The 17,172-nt window shown below is 37.8% G+C and overlaps 1 protein-coding gene across 5 annotated transcripts in view; it reads right to left on the bottom strand.

The window, feature by feature from the left end:
- RGS7 (regulator of G protein signaling 7) overlaps positions 1–17,172 on the bottom strand; it is a 231,719-nt gene that overhangs the window by 26,582 nt on the left and 187,965 nt on the right. For all 5 annotated transcript variants that reach the window (XM_084203386.1, XM_084203389.1, XM_084203385.1 and 2 more), the window contains 3 exons: positions 7,896–7,960; positions 6,122–6,198; positions 5,908–5,989 (listed from right to left, as the gene is read on the bottom strand). In XM_084203386.1, the coding sequence (XP_084059512.1) occupies positions 5,908–5,989; positions 6,122–6,198; positions 7,896–7,960 (224 nt within the window). The remainder of the gene's footprint in view (positions 1–5,907; positions 5,990–6,121; positions 6,199–7,895; positions 7,961–17,172) is intronic.

Here is a 17,172-nt window from a genome sequence, read left to right as displayed (position 1 = left end):
GCAAAATGCATAGGAAAAGGATGTTAAAATTTAATTCTTGAGACAAGTTATGTGAAATTAAACATGAATCTGTACCCAAGAAAATACTCCTGCATTGAAGTTTTATGCTTAATTATTTTTGCCAGTCGATTTAATTTCTAATTGGTTTTAATTTATGATATACCATTTCAGATTTGTAGTGACTGGTTTTCAGAACCAGAAAATGTTGCACAGAAATTAGATCCATGGTATTTATTCAAATGGTGTTTCAGTAGTAGTAATTTTACTTAAGACTGTATTAAAATGATTTTTGTGTATGTGAAGATTCCAGCCCTTGCAACACTATTGCGCAAGGAAACTTGTTAAATTTTTCCATTTTCTTGCCCCTTTGATAAATACTTAGATTCATTACTGCTTTCTCAATATTTTTTTTTACCCCAAAAGGCAGGAAACTGCTGTTTTACAGATTCCATACAGAAGAAATTTAGGTTATTCACTTGAAAATAAGTGGCCACAGAAAAGTCTAACACATCTCTGGAAAAGATGATGGCAAATATGGGTGACATTTAGAAATTGATTATATGCCTTTTGACTTATAAGAAGATCTCTGACAAAATGCTTTGGATTAAAGCAGAAAATTTAATTCCCACAGATACAAAGATCACTGTATAAACATTGCACTTATAAAAAAAATTCCTTATACTTACTTCTTCAGGTTACTTTCCTAGTTTCACACAGAACTGGATATTACTCAAAACCATACTGTCCTATCATTTTTCTTGGTGACCTTCCATCATCTCATCAATTAACTATTTCACAGCTTGCTACCTCTCAATTTTAACTTCCAAAAATTCGTTTTGTTGAACTCTTGCAAGAAACTTAGCTTTTTTTTCCCCCATCTGCCCCACCTTTACTCAAGTATTAGACTAATTAAAAATGCTAAATAATGTGAGTACAAAATCTTCTACAAAGATCTTAGCTAGCAGGCCAGCTAGACGTCTTATAAATACGTGCCTCAACTACATGCAAGTATGGATCATGAACATTATAACCATTTTTTGAAATTAAAGCATTGCAAAGGGTTTGTTTCATTACAAAAGGGCAACTATCTGAGAATAATAATTCCTGGTTTGGCTGCATTCCCTGTCTCCTGTAGAGGCAACTCCCTTGTAAGGATATATGGTCAAACAGGTGCATAAGAAGACATGAAAATTATATGTATATATATCACTAGAGAAGTGGAAGGCATGATTCACATTTGCTTTCTGAAGACATTTATAAATGTTCTGAAAATATTATGAAAAAGCAGAGATAAGTGTTCTCTGGCTAAACAAGTGACTGGCCCAGAAAAGTCTAGCACTGAGTGTGAAATGCAGGCATGCACCATCTTGTCCAAGGTAAATTCACTGTTTTGACAACTCTCTGAGGCTGACCTTGAAGGAAAGGATGAAATAGTTGTTAAAATACACAGGAAACCACTGCCTGGCCATCAGTTCCTGGTAGGGTTACCTGTCAGGTCAGGTATCAAGGGTCATGTTCAGACCACTTAAAATACAAAAAAAAAACCAACCAAACCAGAAACCCCCCCCCCCCCCCCCAAAAAAAAAAAAAACACAAAAAAACAGAGAAAATTAAATTAATGGACGTAGAGTCCCATGAAGAGAGAGAGAAGCAAAAGGTGTGGCATTTGGGACAAAGTATAAAATATTTGAAGAACACTGTTTTCCTAGTTTGGTGCTAGGAAGCAATGGCAAGGAGCAACCAAATCCCGACATACTCACCCCAGATACTTCTCTGTCCTGTGTTAAATCACACAAATATTGTTGTTGCTTTTCATAAAGTCATAGAATCATCTAGGTGGGAATAGACCTTGAAGGTCATTAAGTCTGACCCTTATCAATATTTCATATCCATTTTTCCCCAGAGAACCAAAATAATCACCATAATCCAGCAAACCAGTAACAGCAAGGGGAATAGGAGTCCTGTGGATTTGGTTTAACCAAGCTATGAATGGCAGAATAAAAGAACTGGCTCACACTTTGACTCATGCTCATGCTTTATCAAATCACACTCTGACTAAACCACAGCCAGTGTTTAAACTTTGGAGAGGGACACATGGCAATGCAGTTTTCTAGCACATCTGTTGAGCATTTCCCATCTTCCTTTTAAAAACAACTGCACAGAAACCTGCTGAATGTGACTGCAAGACAACAACACCGATGGCAAAGGTCAGAGAGGCATTGGAGAAAATGAAATGCTTTTCCAAATTTTTTCAGTTACAAAGTATACAGGTGACTTTCAAAGATAAGGATACTTCTCCCACTATCTTCTGAATTAGTGTGAATCTCAACAAGTATGCAAAAAGGACTTTTTTGTTATTGCCATATTATTTCATGAAAGTATAACTCGGGAAGAAAAGTTAATAATTTGTAGCAGCAAGACATCAGCTGTCTTGTTTGTTACCTGAAAGAGTTAATTTTAGAGTGAGCCACAGCTACTTTGCTCTGACTGTATTTCGTGTGGGTTTGAGAATGTTTTAGAGGATTTACTGCTTTAGTTCCTGTTTGTCCCTTTTTAACAAGTGTAAGATTATGGAGTTTAAGAAGAGATAATAATTCAGGAAAGATGAAACAAGTTCTCTTTCAAAGACTTTAATAGGGAGCATGACATTTCTTTTTGAGCAAAAGCATCTTCTGAATTTCTTTCTTCTGGAAGTAACTCACTTCCCCAATTTAGCCTGATTTGTTATTGTTTCTGACTAACACGTTAATCCTCCTAACCAATTTTTGCTTATTTCCACAGTCTGTCATCAACAGAAGTTTCAAAATTATGAAAATAATACACTTTCTAGGCAGGTGAAAAGAAGAGAAAGACCTTCAAGATGTGTTTACTCTGCCATCAACAAGAGAAATGCATCACTATATGTGAATAATACTAATCTCAGACCTATGCCAGATACTGGTTCTACCTTGAAATAACAGCATGGACTCTCTCCTAGGCCTGCTGCTCAGGATTGCAAGGGAGTTTATACAGCTCTCCCTGACACAAATTTCCATGGTTTTTCTATGGCTGGTATCAGAACTAGTAAAATTAAATATGGTTTGGGAATGTCTGCAGGCTGCAGTTATCTACAGCTGAAGCTCAGCCATGCTCTTTTTAACTGCAAGCTAAGATCTTTCTACATAAAGCAGAAATCAGGATTTGCAGAAATGACCAAGATTGCACTCCCACATGCATACCCTGAAATACACATAACAACCCCCACTCTCCCCCCACCCCCTCAAAAAAAAAAAAAAAAAACCAAAAACCAAACCAAAACCCCACAGGGAAACAGCAATTAAATAAACCTTGGAATGGAAACTAAACAGTGAGATAACAAAGCTGTTCTCTTAACTGTCTCTCGGAAGAAAATTGAGCAGTAGCTGACTATTTGAATAAACCTTTCCAAATCCAATTTCTCTAGCTTGTCTCCAAGCATCATCTCAGTCTGAAGACCCAGGAAAAAATTATGGACCAGCAAATCCAAAGTTACCGTCTTAATGACTTCCAAGAATTTGTCTGTCCCTCAGACTGTGGCATAAATCTTCTGGAACTTCTGTAATCACCTACAGGCTTGCCTTTTACTTGGGACCTATGAAACAGTGGTGTTTTTTGAGGCAAATCCCCTTCACATGTCAAACCTTGGTTAATTTCCCTAATTTTAAACCTGAGTCTCAGTGACATTTCTGATACCTAATCATCCTCTTTTTCTGCATCACCATTCTCCTGGCTCCAGTGCCATACAGCTGTTCTCATGTCTCCCTTTCCTGCCCTGCACTGCTGCACTGTCCTTCAGGAATGATGGCTTGCTTCCCTCTTCTGCTCCTTTCATCAACTTAAAGTTGAAATACAATGCAAATTTAATATTCATGGTTTATATTTTTCATGTAAATCTTCTGTATCAGTACTGTAGCTGGGTAGGTAACAAACACAGCAATAAAGCAATAAAGGACCAGGATGCCTGCAAGAAAACCCTGAAAAAAAATTTATCTACTCAGCTTCAACCAAGCAAGCAACCCAAAATAATAAAGTATTTGATCCTCAAAACTCATTTTCAGTAAAAAAAAAATTACATTGGGGTGGATTTTGAACTAGGTTGCCACTGCCCCTAGCCTCTGAACTTTTATCAAAAGGTGAAACACTGTAAATAAAAATAAGCATTATACACAGATTCTTATCCAAACATCACCTTAAAAAACTGTTAAAAAATTTAGCTCCCCAGAGTTGCAGCAGCATTTCTGTAATTTTTGGGGAGGGCTTTTGGAGGCTTGAAAATCCATTACGTAACTAGCTCTAGCATCACACTCCTCTTTTCAGTCTTTTAGTGTTTTATCTTTTGTTCTTTTCAAAAGAAGCTTCTAGATTTTATTGTGACAGTATATTCATAATGGTGTTTTCAAAAATATTATTTCACTGACTCTTGAGAGGAGCAGTTTAACCTAAGCATGAACCTCTCCATTCATCTATTTATATCTTCTAAAGCCAGGAGCCTACATTGCTGACTGTAAGCCAGTCTTTTGCCTCTGATATTTCCTAGGTATGTTTACAGCCAGATTAAAAACATCTGCTGGACCAGGCAGATTTATCCACAGTTCAGCCAAAGCTCTTAATCAGATTCAATTTCCTCTTGTCCTGGTCCTTTTTACTCTCTTGAAGCTTCAACAATCCATCTCTTCCAAACCTGAAAATAACATCTCATTCTCAGATTCAAAACCTTTAGATCCATTTCTGCAGCAAATATAAAAGCTCTCTTCACCTTCCCAGGTCTCAGGTCCACAGATACTTTGTGTTTGTTCCCTAGGTAGCTCCAACCTACATCAGATGGAAAATTGCTTTCTGTTCTCCTTCCTTGTTTTATGTCAGTGATTAGACAAGAATATCCCAGTCTTTTTGAATCTATTTCCTCTGCTTGGAATTTTTCACATCAAGTTATTTTTGCTCCCTGACATCATAAATCCTACCTAAAAATCCATTTCTTCTACAACCACTGAAAAGGGTGGATGAAACCATCCTTTCACTTCCACAGTCACAAATGTAAGCTGACCATGATCAATTTATTATTTTTGATTTAAACATTCTCATTGCATTCTACTCTTCCACATGTGTGGTCACCTAATTTTATTTCCCTCATTAAAAGTAGCTTTCCCCAGTGTCAGAGCAAAAGATATAGTTCATATATGATAATGATACCAAACTGCATAAACAGAAAAGGAAAGCTTAACTCTAGGTAAGGGAAACCAATACTGCTCTGTAGTAAAGCAAAAAAAAAAAAAAAGTACAGTTTAATTGGAATTATTGTAACAATTAACATTCTTTTTCACAATTTTAGCACTCAAATATAGTTGAGTATGTAAGAAACTTTCTTTTTTAAACTTTTGTTTCAGATGGACTTTGACAAAGAACTCAGACAAATCTTGTTTAGACAGTGACTCCCACAGCTCAAAGCCAATATTTAATCTTTATGTACTTCAAAAATAGCTTGGAAGCATAACTGGAATGAAGTTAAAAGGCTTAGCAAGCAAAAAAGCAGACTAAAAAAGAAAAACAGTCAGACTTATTTAAGAGTATTTTTAGCTATGCTGATAATTTTGGTTGTGTGACTCATACCCCAGGAAACCTTTGAGATTATAATAGTCAAAGACAGATACCTTCTGATTCAAGAAACCAGGCACAACACATCTATTCACTGCAAATCGTGCACTGGATGCACACACATCTGAAGTCTGCAATATCAGATTCATATAAACTCTAGATCCTTAGAAGAGGGAGGCAAGCCCCAGCCTCTCCCCCTACTGCTGTTTGCCTTGTGCCCAGGCTACCCCCAAGCTCCACAGAAGGTGACATTTCAGCAGCCCTGCTCACAGACCCCGTGGCCCCACCAGCACTCACCACGGGACGGTGCACATCCCAAAATGCTCGCTCCTGACTGTCAAGAATCTTCCTCTCTATCTTGTCTCTCTTCTTGTCCACCCTGTCAATGTCACGGGACATTTAAAAGAAACAGTGTCAAGGGCAGTAATTTTAAACATAAAATGTGTCAAACCACTTTCCCCCCCTAAAAAATCATGCAAAATGAAAACTGCTCATCTCCAAAGGAACTTACTTTGCTTGTGCTTCAGCTTGCATAAAAATAAACTCCCATTTCCGAGCAAAAGCTCGCTGTAGCCTGGCCAAACTCTCCTGCAAATACATCACAATTTTAGTGGGTTAGCTTGCAAGTTATTTACTCATTAATAGGTTCTGGCTTTATCTTTCCCTCCTCTCCACACCTCCCCCTCACCAAAACATAATACAAGTCATGATATCTGTGTCAGTGTCAATGGACCTTACTTATCTGATATAAAGTTTGTTCTTGCCACCCAATGAGATGGAATACTTTTGAATGCCTCGACTGTTTTAGTTTTGAAACTCTGATAAAAAGGGTAGATGCCTCCTTCAGGAGAACATGGGATTTCTGAAACATTTTTATATACTGTGTGCTATCCTAGCAATTCTGAAATAGGACAAAGAAACATCCTTGTTTTGAAAGCATGTAACAATGCAAGATAACAGCATTTATCTCCATTCTAGATGGTTCACATGACAATTCTTCATCAGTCATCTATGCAAATGGTTTCCATTGAGCAATGTGGGCTGCCATTTTTGGTAGTATAGCCAAACCTCCACAGCTATCCTGATTTTTAAAAATGCAGACTATAGTTCTTCAATACTGTACAGGAAATGTATCTATCCTGTAGCCTGCTAATAATAACAGGAAGAAAATTTATAAAATCATTGCAGAATTCTTTCTTCCATTGATGGAACATTTTCACTGTCTCCAACAGAGATTTTTACATCTCTTTACAGCTTAAAGAGCAGCAGTATGCAGTCTTCTCAACAAAAGTGTTGTTTTTACTATATTTCTATGCATTGCAAACATATCTCTGTGCCATACTCACTGAAAATGAAGACTACAGAAAGAGAAGAGCAGGCTTTCTAGAGATCTTGTCAATATCAGAAAAGGCTCTTGTGGATTGTACATTGAAGGGGAGTTTTCTAAGGCATGTGAGTATAAAATCATGCATGTCCCACAGTGCAGTACACTGAAAAACAAGCTTATGCCAAAAGAAGCAGTGCAGTGCATCAGCATGGTGCTGGAGTGTCTGGTGTGTTGAGAGGCCTGGCTGACTATCCCGCTATCAGGTCACAGCAGCACAGCTGGACAGCTTTCAGCCCAGAGACAGGGCTGTTTGTGAATTTTATGTTGACAGATTCATGAAAAATTCAGAACTTTTTGGGGGTAGAGTTAGAATTTGAGCCATCTCTCTCCTTATCGAATGCCATCCTCATCAGCTAATCCAACTCCCTCTTTTTCAAGCTCTTCTTGGCCCCAATTATCTTGCCTTGCCCGAGGCACAGCACAACTGTCAGGGAGTAGGAATGCCTCCAGTCTGACCCTCTTTGCCTCTCATCTAGCTGATGGGAAAAGGCTCAAGTGTCAGCATCCCTTATAAAGAATGAGATTTACATTTCTACATCTATCAAGAGCTTTTGGAAATGGCATCAGGGATCCTTTGTTCAAACCTTAAACTGTAGTGAACAACTGCTTCCAAACACTCCTGGTGCAGCTGGGATTTGTGAAGTTATTTGTGATCCTGGCATGGGCATCTGAGCAGAGTAAGATTAGAGATGGACTGTAATCTCAACATTTGCCCAGTTAGCCTTCACTATCATCTCTCAAATGCCATTTAAGACTACTGAGCAGTGTTAGACACACAAGCTGGAAGAAATGGATAACTAACAGATTTTCACACAAATGCCCATAGTTCTCATGCTTTACATTATTTCACAGGCTCATCAGGCCCAGCAGAGAAATTTACTTTTTTCCAGGTACTTACAGCTTCATAGTCTGCTAGTTCTAGCCTTGCTTTGTTTTGCATTGTCCGCTTGCAGAGGTAAACAGCTGGAACGGAACAAAATAAACAGAATTTGCTACTATCTCACAAACATGGCAGATCAGAAATAAAAGCTCCATGTCTGGTTTAAAACTAGCTTTTTTTGGTTTGATTTCTCCCTTTGTTCTAGAAAGCTTTAAATATGGGATCAAGGCTACAAGGATTGCAACTGAAATGATGGATCAGATACATAGGTTCATTAAATAATAATAAAATCTGCTTTATGCAACAGACATCATGTGCAAAATTCATGAGGTACTTGAGGTCAGGGTTTTTTAATGGCCAGGGAACTAGCACATTAAAGAAAAATAACAAAGACATTTTTCAAACTGTCTGTGTCTAAATCATAATGCATAAGGGTTTCAGCAGGAGCTGCTGCTGTATTAGTCAAACAGGATTGTAGAAACACGAATACATTTTATTTATTTTGACTCTATATTTAGAAAACACAAACTTTCAATCTAAGAAGATTTTAGCTAAAAATAATTCTAGATAAAATTCATGTCTCATACAGATTAGTCTGCTATAACCGATACTTAAACTAGAAAATAATGTTAGACCAAAAAATGGGGGAAAAAAAAGTGTCATCTGTTACATATGAGAAAAAATATTTTTTCATTTATTTTCTAAATAAATGGATTTTTTCCAAAAATCCTCCAGAAGACCTGTCCTTCCTCCACTTCATTCAGACAGAGCAGAATTTTGGTAATAAAATGCTGAAGTACATTTTCAATAGACTTTTTTTAGCATCAAATATTTTCCAAACAACTCTGAATATTTTACAGATTCCCCCACCAGTGAGACAATGAGTGCAGCACAATTCCTAACTGTGCAATATTTACCCACTACATTACTTCAGAGCACTGCTCATGTGAGATGGATGAATCTTTTCATCAGAGTAGGTGACAAAACCTTAATTTATCTGTCATTTCTACAGTCAGTAAAAAGAGCCCATAGTTACTGCTTGTGCTTAGGATTGTTCCTGCTCCCTGGAAGCTGGTCTACTACAGGAGCAAAGCCTCTCTGGGAAATAACTTCACACAGGAACTTAATTCTTCCTAACTAGGAAGAAGGAGGTTACATATAGGTTTAAATATTCAAAGTTAGTCAACCCAAACATAATTTAAGATTCCATGGAAATATTTATTCCTGACAAGACACCTGCAAATGCATGCAAACCCACTCCAGTGAATGTTCTTTTAGTTGAATTGATTACAAGCACTTCTACCTGCAATTAAAGGTGTTATTTGATGTAAAATGAGTTCCATTTTAATACAATTTTTGTCTTTTCTTCCCCTCCTCTTTTTGTGTGTGTTATTTGGTTTATTTCCTTTCATCATATTTCACTTTCCACTCTCATAAGAAGCCATGGTCTCTTTCTCTATTCCCTGCCCCCCCCAGACATACCCTCTGGTTCCAAGGCAGTTTCTGTGTCTTACAAATCTTTCAAAGACAGATATATTTCCATGTCACACACAGCAGACAGAGAGTTTCTATAGCTTTCATGCATTGTAATATTATCATACACTTACACTAATGCATTGGCGTGCATCCTGAAACGTCACAAAAAGATGAGGGGAGGAATTTTGGACCTTTTGTACCTAGGCTGCATTCACCATCAGTATACTGGTAAGAGACTCTTGAGGAGAGAGAAGGTTGTTGTCATTTAGCTTCTTTTACAGTGAAGCATTTTCCTCTTTTCCTTCAAAATTGGTTATTTCATTGAACAAGAAAAAAAAATTCCTAAGCCCCTTGTAAACATTAGCAAATACACACTTTATATAAGTGTGCAGACAGTTCTGAGAATTCCAGGGGCCAAAATTTGTCTACAAATTTAATACCAACCAAACAGAAACAAAAAAAACCTCCCTGCTCCTGTATTTGATCAAAACTTTTAAACCACATTCTTATAGTCCCAGTACAGGTACTTTTAGTTAGTTTAGCTCTTCCTTGAGTCCCATTGTGGGCAAATTTTGGGATAATATTTCCTGCTACCTCCTACAAAAATTCTTGTTTCAGAGTTATCTAACTGCTCATCTTTCCGTCAGGGTAGTTTTCATCAAAAAAGTATCTTCAGAAACAGAGATTTCAACACCAGAGAAACAACCAGCAGGTCACCAGGAGATGAATTAGCTCAACACATTATTAATTTAATGCTGTGTCTTCAGTGTGTAACTCTACTGCTGTTATTTTCCCTGCAGGGTTCTTTTAATGACCCTGTTTCCTCCCAGCCCATAGTAAAGAGTCCATATAAAGATGTTTGGTTTTCATTATGACCATAACTTGGCCAAGACTCAAAAAATCATATTTATGCCTCAGACCCTTTTTTTAAACTGAAATATCCAGACCCCTTCCCCTTCAGAGGAGTCTAATGGTTAGAACACCTGTGACTTGGATTCCTTACGCCAGAAATGTTTCTACGTGCCACTGTGAATAAAGTAGAATATACCCAAAGAAAATTTACTATTGTGGGAAGTCCAGCATATCCGCCAGTGCAGGAGAAAAAAGTGCTGGAGGACATTCCTACTCTGACTAACTTTAATGCCATTGCTATGTGCTAACAATTACATCCTTATAAAAGTGCATGTTTGAGCTTTTATTTAACAGCTAACTGTCCTGCCATGAAAAGCTGGCAGCAGCTCATGAATTCGTCTTCACCAGTTTATGCTCTCTATCACATTATTTGGCTTATCTGTAAAAATTCAGTAGCAGGTTGGAAAGCAAGAATGTGAAAATCACCCTCATTTTCAGCCAGATCATTTGAAGGTATAGAGTAGTGAGGTTTTGTTCTTCTGACCTTCAGGAGAATGAGATTTGAAATATGTATGCTCCCACAGTTCACAGGCACCACTCCTTTTCTGCCCCAAATCACACATGAAGTAACTGCACTTGTCCAGCAGCCGGACTTTGAGGATGTCCATTTCCCTCTCAAAGCAGAGTCAGGATCTCCCAGAATTTCAGTGAATTACAGTGTCTGTTTTCCCCATCCCACATGTTGACAGTGTTTTTACAGCTTCACAAGAAATGCAGCCTGCAGGAAGGATCTCCCACTAAAGCTTTCTATTCCTGTATACAGCTATTTATCTATCCTGCAAAGGTCCTGGTCAGGGCCTCAGTACACCAAGGAGCTGTAATTCCACCAAGGACCCCGTCTAGGGGTTCCACTGAGCCTGTACCCAGGAATTGTGCTCAAGCCTGGCTACTCCTCCTGGCACAGGCTTGAGTTGTGCTTTACATAGATCTCTAATCAGCCCTGTAGCCCATCCATGCTGCTACCTGGTTCCTACCTGCACTGTTGCCAACCTCAGTTCTTGCCTGCCTTCCCTCGCTTGCCACTCCCTGACAAGGGTGCTGAAAAATGCTCACCATGGGATGAATGATATGCAAGGAACAGGGTTTGATTAATAACCTCAATTTGCTAAATATGGACTGCCCTATACACTTATTTTTAGAGCCAGTGTATTCTGATGGATTTTGCAATCAACATAATTGCCTCTACTAAAGCGAATTATACATTAGATGCTATAGCTTGTGCTTTAGAAGTGACTGATTACCATGAGAGAACAGATTTGCCAATAATTTTAAAGACCATATTAATTTATAACATTTCATAATGAAAGATGGTCAGTGATGTTTATAAATGGGTATTTGAACAACAAACAAGTATTAAAACACATTTCTGTAGCTGTGCAGTAAATACAGTCTAGCTCTTGAAAATTCTGTCCAGACATTCACAAAATGTGGGCAATCTGAGAGTGTCAAGCGAGACGACAAAGCCAGAGTTGCATAGAGAGGATGCCTGTACTTTTCCTCTTGCAAGTTTTTAAAATATCACACCCAAAAAAAAAAAATTAATTATTTGCTACATGTTTCCTAGTCTTGACAGTTCACTTGCATTTGAAAGCTCCTAAGAAACCTCCATAGATTTTTTTTCTTTAGATAAGATCGTAGAGATTATGACACATTTCATTCTAGGCTCAAGAAACTGGACTGAGTACACATTATATTATACTTACTCAAAAAAACCCACAAAAAACAAACCCAGAACTTTCACCCAAAACCCACACTGGGGAGTTTTGTCTTGTTACTAAACAGGGGCTAAATCTTCCCTTTTACCACAGTGGAGCAAAGGCCACAGCCAGTGCCAGTGGGGTCACAGCTGGATTCACACAAGTGTGCTTTCAATGAACACTCGTAATTTCCACTGAGGCCAGGTTAAATTTATGTACTCCCTGAGCCAAAATCCTGTTTTCAGAGCCAGTGTGTGTAAGCCTAGTCTGTATCTAAAGAGCAAAGAAAATAGCAAGTACTGCAAGGTCTAAGGGTTTCAAAGTGCCCTGTGGGCAGACAGTTCTCCCTCTATATGCAAGTGCCAGCTTCAGATGGAGAATTGCAGGGTAATCAGCAAAAAATATGACTGCAGGAGATAAAGCATGAAATTAACTCTTTTATTTAAACATTGGGATTTCTGGGGCTATTTCATACCATCTTTAGGTCACCTCTCCTCTTAGTCAATAGAAAAAAATTGCCCTTAGCAACAGCTATTGAGTTTCACTTAGTCTTAAAAATGGGTCACCACAGAGCCCTGTGAATCTACAAAAGAACCACACTCTTAAGTAAATGCTAATAAAATCAAGTTAGAAGGAAGACCATGATCAGGTTTATGTACATTAAACTGCCAAATCATCAAAAGCTTAACTTATGAAACTCTTCTCCCCATTTCTAGTCTTTACTCTTTGATCCTATTCTTTCCTATAACACTTCAGAAAAGCAATTCAGTTATAGATTTACACAAGCAGAGGACTTTCTTACATAAACAAAGGGCAAGAAAGTACCCAAGTTTCAAACTACCAAAGAGATCAAGAATTAGAAAAAGGCAAATTCATCTTCAATATACAGAAGTCCCCAGATGATGATGGCCTTGGAAAATCCTGCAGAGTGACAAAAAAAATGGGTATGGGAGAAAGGTCACCCAAGCTTAGATGAAGAATATCCAATTGTCAAATACAATTTAAAACTACATCCACGGAATCATTTTATGCTTCTTGATATTATCATAATGCTTTCAACTTTCCATTATGGTTAGATTTTTAGAGTCAGAAAGCCTACACCTCCAGGGACAATGGGGCAGGAAAAGGTATGCAAAGTAGAGCATGTCAGAGTGCCAGCATTGCTGCCTCCGCATCCTTCTAACCTGGATCACCCAGGGTGATGGGGACCTCAGCCTCAGCCTAAGATTCCATTAGGGTTAGCACACAAATAGCCACAGAACCCAGAGGGACCCCAGTGCTGGAGAAGACACGCCGCAGCGATCACAGCAGCGCGCCAACATTGCCTCCTCCACACCTTTCCAACCTGGCACACTCGTGGTGATGGGACGAGGGGAAGTCACACGAGGAGGGGCTGAGTCCCTTGGCTTTTCAGCACAGAAATTAGAACCCCTAGAGATCTCATTGCAGTCTACAGCTGAATTTTCAGGGGAAGAGGAGGGGCAGGCATTGATCTCCTCTCTGTAGTGACCAGTGACAAGCCAGAAGCTGCGTCCAGGGAGGTTCAGGTTGGATACATGGAAAAGGTTCTTCACTCAGAGGGTGGAAGAGCACTGGAACAGGCTCCCCAGGGAAGTGGTCACAACATCAGCCTGACAGAGTTCCAGCAGTGTTTGAACAATACTCTCAGGCACATGGTGTGATTCTTGGGGTGTCCTGTGCAGGGCCAGGAGCCGGACTTCAATGATCCCTGTGATTCCCTTCCAACTCATGATATTCTATGAAACCTATTTAGTTTACTCAAAATAGAAACTTGAAAGCAATTCAGAAAATTCTAAGTTATGTTTAGAAATATCAGAATTCTGTTAAGAAACTTTATTTTTATTTATAGGGGACCTAGATGCAGATTATCAGTGCTTTTAAAACAGTACTTTAGAAACATGTACTTGTATCAGTAAGCCTTTCTTATGTGTCCATACATGTGCATTGGCCAAACACATTTTCCATGCTCCTCATAAGTTACACTATAATGGAAAGAATAATTTAGGTAAGCACAAAACTCTGAAGTGGTGAGATGACTGGAAAGCATTATCAGGAAATGCCTTCTGGTTACAGAGGCCTCATTGCAGTGATTTGTCAATGTCAGAATCAGCAAGGATCAGAACAAAATTCAAGGCCATGCTCGTTGAAGTGAAACTTTCATCATTTATATATAACAGAGATAGCTTCTAATGAGTGAATAATGTATCTGTGCAGAGAAATATAATGGTATATGAATTCAGAGTGGGAAAAAATACTGTAGGTTACCCCTTCCACCTATCTGCTAATGCAAGTGTCTTTCCTAAAGTTCATTTGATTTGGTTCTACCCAGATCAAATTTTATGCATAGCAAGCACTGACACCAGTCACATTTTTCTTGAAAGGCTGTTATTCTTGGTAGACTGTAGTGACACTTAGTCCTGTCACCAAGATCTTAGTCAATATATTCTGCATATGTGGCTTCCTAAAGGCAAGTCATTCACTTAAGGAGTCACAACTCAGTCTTAGAAACAGTTTAGTAAATTACTTGAGTTCTGGTAGGAAAAGTCTGTTTCTTAGTACACCTAGAAATCCAGAAAATTTTGAGAGATGGGTCCTTAACAGAGGGATCTGTATTAAGGACTTTAAAGAATTGATTGCAGGAGTCATTGCTGACATAGTTTGACATTAGCTGTAGAAAAAATGGGAACTGAGAATTAAGATTTGAGATTACAGAATGGCAGAGCTCTCCAGAAACTACTCACACATTCTTTGTAAATTCTCATGGCATGAATTTTAACAAATATTTTTTTATATATATATATATGAAAATTTGTATCAAAAGTGCTTCTCTGCTACCAGTTTTGCCCCAAGCTATTGACTCACAGTTATGGGTTGATTTCCAGAGATGCTGAGAACATGCAGTGTTCCAGCAGAGTTCAGGTAAGAAATAGGGATCAGTATTTCTCAAACATAAATTGCTTACTAATAAGCTGTTACCAAGGAAATCCTTCCTGTGCATTTGGGCAATGAAAATATATAATGCATTCTCCACACAGTTCTACCAAACAGTCACTCTATAGTAAAGGGTGCAGAAAGACAAATGAGAGAGAAAATTCCTAGACTACTCAAATTTTCATAGAGGAATTTGAAGCTAAGCATGTAAAATAAGTAGGTAAGAGACTCTAAAGAGAAAATTATATGAAAATTTTCAACATGTGAAAAACATGATACAAGACTGCAGTTACCTTTTGTGCAATATGTACTTTTTAGCATTTCTGTGGGTTTGGGAGAGAAGAGCCAGGTGAAATGGCTCATGTTCAGAACAGAGCAGCAGAGACAAAACATGGAGAAGCCTCTGTCAGGTCACTTTTAAGTGATAAGTAAGTATCATTGGGAAGGAAGTGTTGTTCAGACTGACTTGCTAGCTGATTATCAAGTAAATTTAATAAGGGCCTATACTTTCTTAAAAATGCTGGAGAATAACAATGAAACAGCTTTGACACAGCAAAAGTAAATGGCTGCCTCATTTTACTGTAACAAAGGATAGATAACGAAGTGATGACTATCTAAAGAGATGCAGCACTTGTCCAGACAAGTATCTCACGCTTTAAAAGGGAGCATCATTTGAAGATCACACAGTCAAGTACTCTTAAACTCATGTTGCATTATCAGTTATCTCCTGTGTTCTCCATAACTCACCAACATTCTGCAGTCCTCCTCCATTTTTAACTCATTTGAGAGAAACGCGCACAAAAAAAATTTATAATGCTCAAACAACATCCTGTTGCAACTATATAGATGCATTTGACTTTTTGTCTCCTGGTATGTCCAAACTCCTTAAGACTGTAACTGATATGTCAAAGATACTTTTGAGTGCCCTCTAATAGTAGGGCACTATCAGCAAAAGTTCACTAGAGAAAATGAGTAAAAGTTACTAATTCCTCTTATTTTATGTCTGAAATTCTTACAATCCTCTTACATTTTCCCAAATATGTTAAATTAAGCCTAAAGAATAAAAAAAATAGGCAAATAATTGCCATTTTGTTGTGAAATGGCAATTTACAACATGTGAATTGCCATTTCACAACAAAAAATGGAATTTTTCCCTAAAATTTCATATTTTCTACTTATCCAAAAGAGAGGACAGTAATAGACTAAATGCCTCAAATTTGCAACAGCTGTGAGTCACCTGACAGGTTCCATTAGAACTGAGACCAAATGCACATGGAATAACAACTTCATATGTGGTTTTATATTTCTCCTTTCTGGGATGCAATTGTCTCAACTAGCCCCCCTATTTAACTAATGTCTCAACTAGCCCCCCTATTTAACTAATTCTTAAGGACATGACCTGTTTATAAGATGCCAGGAAAAAAAAGAATCCATCAGTTACAAAATTATATCTGTAAGAAAAGGGAAGATAATTCCAAGCAGGTCACATGCTCAGCCACTAGCTGGGTCTATTTCAAGAGCCAGTTTTTCTGAATTGAGATCCAATTCTGTTTGTCACAAAACCTAATCATAACTTAGGAACCTGACTTAACTCACAGGAAAAAACAAAGTTATTTGACTTACACTAGCCTTAATAATAGGAGCTGTTATTATTATTACTGCTTATTTTCATTAACAAAACCAATCTAAAACCAATGGGACTCTACAAAGAACAACATGTCCTGCCTGGTGGACTCCAAGACATACGGCACTAAAAAGAGAGTTTCAACAGATGGAAATTAAGGACCTGTGTTTGTAAAAATTATTTGCAATTTGAGGAATCTCTCTTGACAACACTCAAAGCATGATTTTCAAGAAAAAGTAGGAAGATTTTCAGCACTTTATGAAAATTGGCAGTTTCTCAGTTACCTCAGAATGATCATAGTCAATATTTTGGAAATATACAATGGAAATATACAATGAAAAGGCTATTTTCCATTTTGACATACCTTAATCCAAGCCCTCTTTTTGCCACCACGACATAGCAGTGCACTACAGCTTTATGATGAGAATGTGTCTGTGATTTTGTGACATGTTGGAAGATCCTTTTTGTATATCTTTTTCAGTTATACTTTCTACAGAAAAATATTTTTAAGCCAAATAATTGCTATTACAAGCCCATATAGATCAAATTATATTTTAGAGAAGATATTGACTTGTTATACAAATATGTAAGGATTATTTATTTCTTCTTTAGTTCTGGTAATAAACTAACACAC

This window comes from Fringilla coelebs (assembly GCF_963513975.1).
Source record: "Fringilla coelebs genome assembly, chromosome: 3".
NCBI lineage: Eukaryota > Metazoa > Chordata > Aves > Passeriformes > Fringillidae > Fringilla > Fringilla coelebs.
The sequence above is the reverse complement of the archived record's forward strand: the minus strand, read 5'-3'. Positions and strand labels throughout refer to the sequence as shown.